The sequence below is a fragment of the Eucalyptus grandis genome, chromosome 11 (assembly GCF_016545825.1).
Source record: "Eucalyptus grandis isolate ANBG69807.140 chromosome 11, ASM1654582v1, whole genome shotgun sequence".
NCBI classification, from domain to species: Eukaryota; Viridiplantae; Streptophyta; class Magnoliopsida; order Myrtales; family Myrtaceae; genus Eucalyptus; species Eucalyptus grandis.
The window spans coordinates 13,915,532-13,928,888 of record NC_052622.1 but is presented as its reverse complement, the minus strand read 5'-3'; the positions used below and the strand labels follow the sequence as shown (position 1 = coordinate 13,928,888).

The 13,357-nt window shown below is 40.4% G+C and overlaps 2 protein-coding genes across 5 annotated transcripts; both read left to right on the top strand.

Moving 5' to 3' along the window:
• The first annotated feature begins 5,442 nt into the window (after positions 1–5,442).
• On the top strand, positions 5,443–8,374 carry LOC104424987 (transcription factor bHLH30). Of its 2 annotated transcripts, XM_010037544.3 has the most exons (3): positions 5,443–5,715; positions 5,801–6,134; positions 6,886–8,374. In XM_010037544.3, exons 2-3 carry the CDS (start codon positions 5,856–5,858, stop codon positions 7,321–7,323), a joined length of 717 nt encoding a protein of 238 aa, XP_010035846.2. In that variant the 5' UTR covers positions 5,443–5,715; positions 5,801–5,855; the 3' UTR covers positions 7,324–8,374. The 2 variants fall into 2 exon arrangements, with proteins under 2 accessions (XP_010035846.2, XP_010035845.2); XM_010037543.3 differs by having other exon boundaries at positions 5,443–6,134.
• A 390-nt stretch (positions 8,375–8,764) lies between these two features.
• LOC104424986 lies at positions 8,765–12,806 on the top strand. Of its 3 annotated transcripts, XM_039304176.1 has the most exons (9): positions 8,765–9,113; positions 9,760–9,872; positions 10,066–10,115; positions 10,387–10,620; positions 10,723–10,875; positions 11,285–11,380; positions 11,480–11,500; positions 12,351–12,548; positions 12,623–12,795. In XM_039304176.1, the coding sequence occupies exons 1-8, from the start codon at positions 8,836–8,838 to the stop codon at positions 12,516–12,518; spliced, it is 1,113 nt and encodes a 370-aa protein (XP_039160110.1). In that variant the 5' UTR covers positions 8,765–8,835; the 3' UTR covers positions 12,519–12,548; positions 12,623–12,795. The 3 variants fall into 3 exon arrangements, with proteins under 3 accessions (XP_039160110.1, XP_039160111.1, XP_010035844.1); XM_010037542.3 differs by having other exon boundaries at positions 8,766–9,113; positions 12,351–12,729; XM_039304177.1 differs by lacking the exon at positions 11,285–11,380 and having other exon boundaries at positions 12,351–12,806.
• The last annotated feature ends 551 nt before the right edge of the window (positions 12,807–13,357 follow it).

Sequence of the window (13,357 nt, the reverse complement as noted above, 5' to 3'; positions counted from 1 at the left end):
AACCAATATTATCGGAAGACATCAGACGTTCATGGTCAAGAATCCAAGAGCATCAAAACCGGTGTTACTAGAAGGCGTCGGACGTCGTGGTCAGAGTCTGAAGAACGTTAGAACTACTACTGTGAGAACATCAGATGTTCGTGCTCAGAACCCGAAAAAACTTCTAAACCAAATTTTGGAGCACGGTACAAGGTTAATATGATTAGCCCATTTAGCTCTTCTATGTGTTTTCATTAAAATACATGTAAATGTTATGAAAACACATGTATCAGTGTTTTTACTTCCATTGCAATCAATTGTTTGATCTTAATTTACTTATGCACGTATGCTTGTTTATCGAAACAAACACCAGCAGCCGCTGCCATTATTGCAGGAATTGAGAGGTTGAGACTTGTCACAAGCAATTTGATCTAGATTTTTTTTTTTAATTGGTGAGATGATGCAAATGAGGTGGAGGAGACACATGCATAAGTAGTGCTTGTTAGGTTACAAATGTAATCTATGTTCTATCTAATAGTGGAGATTTAATCATTTCATCTATCAATTACTCTCATTTATTATAAAAAGGGAAAAGTGCCAAAAAAGTCCTAAACCTTTTGGCTTTGTGTCGATTTAGTCCTAAATCTTTTTTGGTGTCGATTTAGTCCTAAACATTTTTACGTTGTGCCAATTTAGTCCATTCCGGCCAATTTTGGCCGGATTTTGCTGACTGGACACCGGCCGACTGACGTGGCTTGATCGGCGCGTGTATAACTTTTAATAATATTTAAATATTTTTAATATTTTTATATTTTTATTCTTTTCTTTTTCTTTGTCTTTTTTCTTCTCATCTTCTTCCTCCAGCCGGTCGCCGGAGCTTGGCAATCGGCCAGCGAGGTCGACCTTGCCGGCCACCTCGCCAGTGCCTGTGAGGGCGGCCTCATAGCCTAGGTGGCGAGGGTTGAGCCTCGCCCATGGTCGGCAAGGGCGAGCCCCGCCAGCTCGGCGTGAGGCTAGCTAGACTCCTCCCCGGCTCCATTCTCTGATTCCAATCTTGCCTTAGAAATTTCCTCCCTCCTCCGCTTGTCGTCGTCTCTAGGGTTTATGGGAGCTCGGGGTGTCTTTGGTCGCATGGCTTTGGCCCTGGATTTTCGCCTGTTTCTCCCACGACGACGATCTGTCGGGGTGGGGGTTTTGTGATTCCTGGGGTTCTCTGAGGCAGCTGGCCTCGCACTGAGCTAGCGGGGCATGCCCTCGCCGGCCATGGGCAAGGCTTGATCCTCGCCAAATCCGGCAAGGGCAAGCCTCGCCCGCTAGGCGTAAGGCCGCCCTCGCGGCTTGGGTGGCGAGGCTCGCTAGATCCGACGAGGGCGAGCCTCGCCCACCTGGCGCGAGGTTGCTCTCATGGCCACTGGGAAGGTGGCCGGCGAGGTCGACCTCACCGGCCGTCACCTTTGGCCGGTCGGCGAGCTCCGGTGACCGGGCCGGAGGAAGAAGATGAGAAGAAAAAAAGAAAAATAAAAAGAATAAAACTAAAAATAAAAAAAAAAAAAGAATATTAAAAATATTTAAATATTATTAAAAGTTGTACACCTTAGCGTCGATCAGGCCACATCAGCCGACCGGCGTCCAATCAACAAAATCCGGCCAAAATTGGCCAGAAAAGACTGAATTAACACAACATAAAAAGGTTTAGGATTAAATCGGCACAAAGTCAAAAGGTTTATGACTTTTTTTGGCACTTTTCCCTATTATAAAATATTCTAGAATAGAGCAAATTTTGATATATGGTCCACTCATCATTCCATCTACCAACTATTCTCATTTATTACGAACTGTTTTAGAATAGAGCAAATTTAAAATACATCCGCTCCTTAGGATATTTTAAAGAACACTAGATAGACTCAAATTCATGGTCCTTCGTGCTAGAATATCTCCGGTTCTCCTCTAGCTAATCGAGGGACATTGTCGTCACATCTTTGGTATCGAATTGCTTCTTGAACCACCAAAAAGCTTTTGTGGCTTCCTAACTTGTTTTACTCCCTGGAAGACCCTTTCATTAGATCAAGTATTCTCGCTTCTACGCATAATACCTCATTCGTATGACTCATTCCGCCATGATGAAATCAATGTCACGATCGGTTTTTGCCTCAAGATGTGCCCATTGCGACTCTCCTTGATTTGGTCATTTTCATCTACATACAAAGGTTTAAGCATACTCATATGGAAGACCGGATGTCCCTATAGTCTTGTGAGGAGTGCCGGCTTGTGTGTCACCTTCCCAACTCATTGTAACACTCAAAATGGCCTTTCATAGCAAATGATCCCCACTTGGTGCACATCACAATATCAAAGAACTTGCCCAATATCGGGTCCCCACGTGGTATTCTTCATGCTTTTGCTTCTTATCGGCCCATTTCTGAGTGCGCTTCAAGGCCTTATGCAGATGACTCCACACGAAGTCCGCTTCTTCTTGCCACTCTTGAGCAAACTTGCAAACAGATGGGCTACTCCCTCACTATGCTGTTGCAATTGTACTCAGAATGTGTGATTGTTACCCCATCACAATCTTAAATGAACTTTAGTTCGTAGACTCACTCCATTGCAAGTTGTAGGAGAACTGACTACGTTAATCAGCTTTACCCAATTCACTCACGTTGTACTCATATAGATATCATAATTTTTTGATCGGTTGCTTGACATTCATAATTTCTTAATCGATTATTTGAGTATCATAATTTTGGGGAAAAAAATGTTTCACCACGAGCACCATGAATTTGAACGTCATGTATGATTTGCCAGCAATAAACACCAACATCACTTAAGTAAACGTTTTACAAGAGTCATGGCACTCAAGTGTTCGATTAAAAATTTATTACACCAACAAGTGCTACAGAAAAGTCAAAGTAATTGTGACTGTCATTTTTCACATCCACTGTCTAAGGATGAGATACCAGCTTCATTTTAAGGCATGACCGAACAACTTTTTAAGTTCTTCAATCACTTCACTCTCTCTCTCTTTGGTAATCTTTCTTATAGAAACCAACTGAAGGATCGAAAGTTCCTCTTAAGAAAAACCCTAGAGGGCTTCCTCTCTCTTTTGTTATAGGTTTTATATTTTTCACATAGATGTAGATATAAAATTGGCACTAGGCCGTATCATTTGTCCTAGCCTATAGTAATTGTCCAATAAAATATGTATAAAATAAATGAAATTTTCGAGCAGATCGAAGTACGAAGTTCTGTAACTCAATAATAGATTTTTCAAACATATCAATTGTATTATGTTGTACAAACATTCACCAATCAACAACAATATAATTACTGAATTACTTGTTAGGATTTATTGTTTGATTAAGATTATTCTAGCGACACTAAAGATGACGCATTAGCTAGGTATGTGATATATGGTTAGATTTCTTATTGTCCGAGACAAGACATTTCTCCATTGGATGTATGTGGAGAAACTCTTTTCCAAATTAACACAATCTAATATTAAAATTAATTAAGTAAATATTTCAATTATAATTATGAATTGTGCAATTCATATTTTGAAATTTAAAATGATTCTTATGGATAATATTTAATAAACTTCTAAGGATATATTTATTAGTAAGATCCAATTTACAAAGTAAATAAATAAAAGGGAAAAGAAAAGGCTAGAGGAGCACGTTGTCATTGAATGTGATGCATTGGGAAACTTTTACTTTTTTTTTTTTGGTAAAAGGTAATAAGGGAGACTTTTACTTTTGTAATAGCTCAACCAATAAAAAAACCGGGACCATGTCCAGGAAAAGCATGAACACTACCGTGTCAATTTATTTTACGAAAAGTAAATAATTTAAAAAATATTTCTTTAAAAATAATCACTTATATCTTTTATAAATGAATGACCGAAAAAAATATTTATCGAACTTGAAAATATATTATAATTGATAATAAAAATATTTTTGATTGATCGATTCTATTAAGTGATATAAATGATTATTTTACTAAAATATATTTTTCAAATTAATTATTTTTGTGAAACAAATGGAACTGTCTTAGTTGAATTAAGTCACAAATGGTAGATAATACACTTTCTTGCTAAGGGGCAGACTGATTTCATTAATGTGGATCTTGGTCCACGAGCTGACATTTTTGCTTTTTTCATCATCGATGAGGACAAAACAAGCTTCAGAGAAAGTGGGCGCAGTAGAGACGTGCGCGACTCGGCGAGGAAAACGCTCATTTTTCTCTTTAATAAGATAAAACTATAGATTCTAGACCTCATAAATTCCTAATCACAGTTGCTAAATCACGATAATGATCGGGAATTTCATTGGTGAAAAAGATATTTGAACGATTGCATCATCTTATGCTTCAAAAACCACTCAATTAAGTGACAATTCATGTTATATCAACACTAGATCTAATTTTAATTGACTTACTTTATGTGAACGATCGCTTTTGATCTTGTAATTTTTTATCTTAAAAAGAAACAAAGTAAGGCTCGATCAAAAAGAGAGGAGGGACCGAGTTGCACACTTAGAATTACAAGTAAAGTGGGAGGTCTTTTAGGAATTTTATTCTTTTGAGGACGTAATTCCATGTAATCCTATACTTCATATTATTTGTGTAACCAGGTCATCGTGTTTTTAATTTGCATGATATAATCCTTTGACTTTACACATTTCTTCAAGTCATGTTGAAATTGCAAGCTTGATTATACTAAACAACAAATGGTGTGCCATCTTCAACATTAAACCAATGGCCACTTTTGGCGCTCCTTTATCATCTTGGTCGGTTTTCTCTTAAGGCCGAGAGCTTCCAACTGAATAATCGTTACATTCAGCCTTTTGACTGAATATAGTGGTCATATTCAATCGTCATTCTATAACCTGTCGAGTTACGTAACCTCCTTATTATTATCGATAAGATGATTGCATCCAAAGTTATTTTGTGCCAAGCTACCCATTCACACATCTGACCTAATATAATATCCCATTATGCCTTTAAAACAAGGATAATGCAAATCGTAATTTGCACACGAGCAAAACTTGCATACATACAGGAAGCCGCAACATGCTAAAGTGTATAGAAAGAAACTCTCAAATATCATTCTTCAAATTCAATGCAAAAGCTTGTCTTTAACAATGCGGATAAAATCAACATCTAAACTTCAAATGCTTACAAATTCTAAAGAAGTTGTAATTCAAAGGCTACTGTGGAAAAGAAAACAGACCATCCAACAAATCACATCAGGCTCGTATCCAAGAAATTCAGGAGTGACACAGAAATGTCCCAACCTAAAGTGGAAAAAGTGTGAGACTATTCGACCGGCGCAGAGGAAAATTTCGTCACGGAGCGGGGCAAAAGGAAGAGAAGTACCGGACAAAGATTAAATGGAACGCGGACCGAGAAACAGATGGATGGAAAATGTAAAAAGAACGGCGAGACAATAACAAAAGGCAAAAGCAAACGAAGGAAAAGAAAGTGGACCCGAGCGGGGTTTGGTCTGGTTTGGCTCCATTCGGAAGCCAGTGTCTTGGTTGCGACCCCGTGGACCACGTTGTCTGTAATTGCAGTGCTGCAAGTGGGGTGAAGAACTCTCCACGGACAAGCCTCGATCCTTCACATGGCTTGATGAACAACAGTCCAGACTTCGGACCCAAGAGAACTCGTGCGACAGTTGTCGGATTTCTTCCTGGTCCAGCAACCATTTTCGTCTTTGCTCTCTGCCCAGAATCGATTGGAGTGAGTCGAGCTAGAAAGTCTCGATTTTTACGTTTTTCGACTTGATCCATATTCAAGATTTATTAGAGCCATTGCTGGTTCACAGTGGTGGTGATTCTTCTCTCTGTGAGATCCTACATCTAGCGGGTTCGAGCTCGAGGATGGACGACTCGGATTTCGAGGTCTTGAGCGATGATCCTCGGGTTAAGCCTGGGATTAGAGCACTGCAGAGAAATGGGTCGTCGTCGTATTCGTCGTTGGTGCTGGACAGCGAGAGGGGAGAGCTGGTCGAGGCCTCCGTGAGCGCCAAGAGGAAAGAGCCGCCTGCCGAGAGGAATGTTGATGCCCTGAAGAATCACAGTGAGGCGGAGAGACGGCGGAGAGCGAGGATCAACGCGCATCTCGACACGCTTCGTGGGCTAGTTCCCGAGGCAAAGAAGGTAGACATTGTCGCAGTTTCTGTGGTTGTTGGTTTGAGGCGTTACCAGTTTTAGCTGGTCCGATGATGTTGACTGTTTGAATTGCTAAGGGCGACTTGGGGAAATTGTCAGAAGAAAGGGCATGATTTTTTAGGAACATGTCGGTGCTTATAACGTTATTGCTACTGTCTGAAGTTTTCTCAGGATTTTTTAGCAAAAGTTTTGAGTGGAGTTTGTGTTACTTGTGCCGTCATGTTTCTTATTTAGTATGATATTCGAAAATATTTTTTGACTATTGAATGTTTGAGATATATATGATGAGAAGCAGTCTAAAAGGAGTCCTTTCAATCCCTGTTAATCGGACTTGATACGTTGATTGTTGAGAAATGGCTTGGGCAGTGCTCTAATTATCCATCTTCGACATACTGAGATTCTCATGAAAATGGACAGATGGCTGCAGTTCGAAGTTGTTAATTTTGTGGAAAGCAATATTGTGATCCGTAAAGTACTAGTGAAATAAGTCATTTCAAAAGGATTCAATATGCCAGCGCAGACCAGAAAGAGTCTGCCCTTCAAAAGTTGTATTCCCCCAAGATCCATTATGAATAGATTTCACTGGGTGGTGAAAGAACTGGGTTTTTTTTTTTGAAACTTGAATGCATGGTGAATCACTGGTCTTTTTTGCATTCAGAGTATCGCTTTGTATTGCCAATGTTGCTGTAACTTAAGATTTATGGGAATGTTAGCTAAATTGCAAATTCGGATGTCACAGATGGACAAAGCAGCGCTGCTTGCCGAGGTTGTCAACCACTTAAGAAAGCTGAAAGGAAATGCTGAAGAAGCCATGCAGCAGTATGTGATACCAACAGATGCTGATGAAATAAAGGTGGAGCAAGAACGGGGTGAAGTAGTGGATTTAGAATTTGAAACGATCAAGGCATCACTTTGTTGTGACTACAGACCTGGCCTTCTCTCCAATCTAAGGCGAGTGCTTGTCGACCTTGGGTTGATCGTGTTGAGTGCAGAGGTTGCCACCCTTGAAGGAAGGATGAAAAGTATTATGGAGCTGACAAGCCATGTAGGAGATAAGACATTGTGTCAGGTTCTTTCAAGCTCTCTCCATTTGGCCCTTTGTTCAATGGTCGATCAGTTCTCTACTTCAGAGGAGTCTCCAAGGCCCTCAGTGTCAGACAAGAGGAGAAGGGCTTAATTATCCTGTTGTGAAAGATCTTGAAGAAGCTAGAGAAATTCGACTTCCGTGATAGTCTGACTTCTATAGTACATGGAACATCCTTTGGTAAGAGCTGCGTCATAAGTACTGATATAGTTCCATGTGTTCTTTTCTTCCTTCTTTAGTGAGGTGAGCTTGTAAAGATGTTTTGTGCCTGAAGCTATAACCAACTGGATTATCGTTGGTACTTTGAAATAATTCAGGGAAATTATAGTCGAGTGTCGGATCTGTTGTACAGAAAGTTTTCCTGGATGGATAATGCACGACTGGCTAATGGACCCTCGTCAAAATAGATAGTTTCTCTGTTAATGGACACTCATCAAGCTACGGCTGCCTATCCAGCAAATAGATGCCAGGAATCTTGAGCAGTTGTGAAGCGATCAGTGGAATAATTATAACTTTCACTGATGGGTGTGGAATTTCATCCCGAATCAAAGTGGTCAAGTGTTCTGATGTCGAGTCAGCAAACTGGTGATAATCATCAGGAGTTGGCTCCCATCTGCCACCACGTCCGGACGGTCTATGCATGTTCGTTCTGCAGGTGTTCACCTCAAGTTACGAATTTAGTTTGCCAAGACTCGGGACATTGGCAAACAAAGCCTGCCTCGACTAGAGACTGGATTGCTTGAGGGGGTGGTTAAATCAGTAACAGCACTGGGGCATAAGAGAATCAGGCAGATCGCTATGGGAGCAACTAAGGAGCCAAGTGGGCATCGAGACTCAACAGCATATCTAAAGATCGCAGCCTGCTAGACGATCTCCACCGGACTGGATGACTCAGCGAGTCCCTTGGCCGACTTTGACATGATTTCGACGAATGTGACTTCCTGGCGTCTTCCAAATGAAGATTTTAGATGCCTTTAGAAATGTTTTCCAATGTGAACTCTGTCGGATGCTAGAGTGAAGATGTAATGCTCCTGTTATTGTTGCTCCAAATGGCTGATCTGTTTAGAGCAACTTCTACAAACTTGCGTGCATAGTGTGTTCTGTCTTGACTTTACTATTCTCAAATTCTGCTTATTTCGGCTAAGTTCTCTTTTAACTTTAATCAGCATCAGTGACCGGGGTTTTCGTCTGTCTGGTGGCGAAATCGAGCGTGGTTTGCTTGCAACCGTCGAATTCTTTGAGGAATTAAAAGCATATCCTGCTGTGAACAGTCAAACCAGAATTAGGATGGTTCGGGTATCACAAAGTCTAGTTAACCCAAAAAAAAAAAAAAAAAATCGGACGTAAAAGATCAAATTTTTTTCCTTCTTCAGGTGTTTTTTCGCTGGTCGAATTACTGAAAGCAGAAAGATAACCGCAAATGGGAGATCATCAAGAATCCCCTCTCGTCCACATGTCAACGCGCTATTGCTCCACTAGATTTCGACGCCACGCAGACAACGCATTAGACAGTTGACACCGTGCGGCTTCTGCTTCCTCGTCCTCCTCCTGTCTGCATCTTCACTCTCTCTCTCTCTCTCTCTCTCTTCCTCTGTGAGTACTCCCATGGCGTTGTATGCGAACGCCCACAAGCTCTATCTCGCTTCGCCGGCAAGTGGGCACGATGCAAGAACCAGGAGCAACGGCAAGAGAGTAAGAATTCTGGCCACCAGAGCTGCGGCGTCATCGTCGTCGTCCGCCGTGGAAGTGGCGTACGAGAAAGGACAGCTGGAGAGGCCCAAATGGGCGGGAGAGACGCCGCTCTCTCGCCTGGTCGGGGCCGTCATCTCGTTCAAGCCTGTCTACTCTCTTCTCAAGCTCGGCGCTCGGCAAGTCCTCATCAGGTGGTCTTCCTTCTTGTTCCATGTGTCCGACTTTATTACTCAGTGAAACCTGACTCTGCTTCAATTGCATTACCAATTACGCTGAAAATGTGCACTGTGTGTTCGCGTAGTTTGGTATGTTAGATGGATTGAGAATAATGGGGCATGGTTTTTTCAGTATTTGAATGGATTGGTGGCGGTGCATGTAATCTAGAGAATGCAGTAGTGCAAGCGAATCAGTTTTGGTTTTTGTTGTGACTTGTGATTGAGTGTAGGATGCGTTATGAAGTCCAGCTTCATGGTATTGGTAAAAATGTGATGTTGGCTAGCCAGGAGCTCGGAAGGAAGGGGATGATAATCTGTAACAATTTTTCTTTTTGGGTGAAAAAAGGTGGATTGGGTTGAGTATCGGTTGGTTGCTGCAGTTTGAAATGTTGTTTTGTTGGATCACCATGAAGCTCTAGAGTCAAGGCCAGGGGTTACCGCAAATGGGTTAACGACCTGGTTTTCTTCTGGGGTCGGGATTTTGAGAATGCAGAAAAGCTGAACACAAAGGAAGAAGCTTTATTCTATTACTTTTCGGAATCTGTCAAAGAGACTCTTGATCTTGAGACTCCAAAAAAAGCGGGAGATGCTAACCCTGTACTTTGACATGCCAAATGAACAGCACAGCTGAGAAGAATGGCGTCCCTTGGCGAGAGATGACGAGACAGATTCTGGAATCAGATGTTTATAAGGAGCTGGAAAGCATTCAAAACCCCTCACTTGTGTACCCAGATTGTAAATCTCTCGATTCCTTCTGATTTTTCTTCTCCATATGCTTTTCCTTAGATACGGACTCGACCCTATGCACATGTATGCACTCTCTTGTTAAGCATATTGCACCAAAAAGGCGGAAAGGCCTCATGTAGGCAAAGCTTTTCACTGCAATTTAAGTGACTAATGAATGACAAAATGACTTTTCTCTAAACAGATTATCTGAGTCCTTTCCATGCTTATGATGAGGGTAACCTTTCATGGATGGTGAGTACTTCGTCTTTATAACTTTTATCTTCTTTAGCAATCATTTTGAGAACACAATTAACTACCTCTTTCAGAATAATCCTTTGCTCTGTTGAAAGTGCTTTACCATTTATTCCGGGAAGTAGAAGTCGCTACTTTGTACAGACAGTCTTTTAGATGCTTTCTATTATGAAATTATCAAAACATAATAATGAGGATATAACATATCCTAGTATAGCAATTAATACAAATCAAAGCAGTCGTAAAATTTTGCTGCCCAAAAACCTCGCAGGCTGCAGCAGAAGCAGAGCCTGCCACAACGTCAATGTCTATACGAGCCGTACCTGATGCTAAATCAGCAGATGAGGCAACTCAAGTAGTGCGTGGAAATTGGCTTGAGGCAATTGAAAAGCACCATAGACAGCACTCTGGTGGTTCTATGGTTCGAGACATTCTGGATATTGGATGCTCAGTAGGTATTAGCACTGGTTATCTCGCCAACACATTCCCTTCGGCAAAAGTCACTGTATGTGTATAAGCACGTACTCCAATCAGATTAATCTGTTTCCCTGTGGATTTCAATTTGCATAAGCATAACAATCTCTATCGAAATGCATTTGCTTTGTAGGGTCTAGATCTGTCGCCATATTTTCTTTCTGTGGCTCAGTTTAATGAGAGAAAGAGGTCCCAAAGAACAGCACCAATACAGTGGATACATGCTAATGGGGAAGATACGGGCTTGCCATCCAAATCATTTGACCTTGCTTCAATTTCTCTAATGGTAAGGTTCTCATTCAGTTAGCAAATAGATCTCATAGCTTTCTAAACTTTTAGCTATTGGCACATTGATTTGATTCTATTTAAGCCCATTGTATCTATAGAAAACTAGCAAAGCTCGAAGGACTGATGAGTACTGTCACAGTACCCGCATGTTTTACAATGTAATAATTGATACTTAGCATTTAAATTCTCAAGAATCTATATAATGAACGAGCGACATATCTGGTTTTCATTATTGCTCAGTGGAAGCATCTGGTCCGATTGTTTTTGTCATGCAACAGGGCTGGCAACTGCTGAGAGATGTTCAATATATGTTTTATGTTTGATATATTTGTTTCTTTTCCGATTCTTCTATATGCAACATGTGTTAGCACCTGCTTCCATGCTTCTAACTAAAGAATTACGTGCAGTTTCATGAATGTCCTACTAGAGCAACAACCAATGTAATAAAGGAATCGTTTCGGCTACTTCGACCTGGCGGCACCATTGCCATAATGGATCAAGCGGTGCGTAATTATCTCGTGTCACTCACTAAAGTTTGTTATTGCTGACTCCTTTCTCCATAATGGAAATACTGATATGATTTCCTTTACTCGTTGATGCAGCCATCCTCTAAGGTTCTTCAGGTATGGTTCAGATTCTGTAAATTGTTTTGGTTTCTTCAAATGGAAATTTTGCAACTGCAAGTATCATCACTACCTGCTTTCCTTGTTGATGGCATGTTTGTCACCCACGCAAGTTTTTTCTTTCATCCTTTTCCACAAATTATTCTAAATTACCAAGAATTGATTAACGAAAAAAGAAAGACATCAATTCCTCAGAAAATATAGTAGAGGCAAGTGAAGATTCTAGGTTTCACTATCAGGGGTTGTGTACGAATGAATATCTGAATGCCAATATTAAGGTGGATATTAACTTATTTGTCATAACATTCATCTCCATATAAGTGGGCTTGAGTTCTTATATGAGACTCTTAATGTTCTAATTAGTCAACATTCGACTGGTGAGAACATTTTCAACTGCTGCAGGTCACATATTTTATAACTCACCAGTCTTAGAACTAAATGGCTTTGTTGTACGATTGTCATAATCTATTCTGTGGGATTGCTAACATATAATACCTGGAGCCTCCATCGCAAAATTGACATTGAAAAAAAAAAAAGCAATGAAAAATGGAAAATGATTGTATGAAGTCTAGTTCTAGCTAAGTTGAAAATAGTGTCCTAACTGCTAAATGCTACAATAAACTGCACAGCGATAAAATCTTGGGTTTGATTGGCTTAAACTGAAGTATTATAACGGAGCAATAAGTCATTAAATCTTGGAGAGAATCGGCCTTGTAAACAGAAATCGGGAACTGAGCAGTTTTTGAAAGGAGCTACTCATCATCAGTGACATGTTCGTAGGCTGAAACATATTTTTCTTTGGCCATTTAACATCAGCAACTTTATGCCTCATCTTTACTATGTTCTGCAGAATTTGTCGCCTGTGCTGTTTACACTATTGAAGAGTACCGAACCCCACCTAGACGAGTACTATCTTACTGATTTGGAAGGAACACTAAGGGAAGCGGGGTTCGTGAATGTAACAGAGGTCCTAACAGATTCGAGACACAGAACTGTGACGGCATCTGTGCCTCATTAAATATGTGGTTGCGAGGATGTTTTTTGGCTTCCAGAGCCACGGTAAATGGCGAAAAATAAGATGCCATTTCTCTAAACCTTCATATTAAAGCTGTATGAGGAAAACCAGACAGTTTTGTAAATGATTGTTGATCATTGTCCGGCTCATTATCCAGAGTCGCATGTTGAACAGCTGTTGCTTCTAAAAAAATTTCTCAGATTTCTTTTTTCATGAGAACTTTGGATCGTGAGAATCGACCTATCAAACATTCAAGAGCCTTTTCTCTTGGAAGAAGAGACGATGTTTGTACCTTCTCCACAGTGCTAAAGTGATTTGCTCATACAATGTGTCTTCAAGGTACTCTGTTAAAGGACGTATTCTCCTTGCCATGGATACTTCTGATCGAACCACAAATTATGATGGGAAAAAAATGGTGAAAACTTGTTCTTATAATTCAAATTAATACTTATTGATTAAAAAAAGAAGCTGGAATTCCAATTGAATTGGTACAAATAATATCGAATGAACTATATATTTTTTTGCGATTTAACTATACCATGTCAAAGGGAAAAACTTCTTGTTGGTTGTCGATGCTCCAAGCCAACTACACTCGAGCTTATTTTCGCAGAAGATCTCATTTAACCTATATGCATGAACAGATCTCATTGGATTACCACCTTCAATATCAACTGCTTTTTTAGGGCCATTCTTGTTCCTCTCACCTATACGGTGGCAATAAAAGCTTAATTCTTGTAGGAAGACAAATTGGACATTTAGCAGTAGAATATACATATGCACAGGCTCTTTTCCACACTTGACCTTACTTTAGTGCTCACATCTCACTTTCAACTTTATCAAAG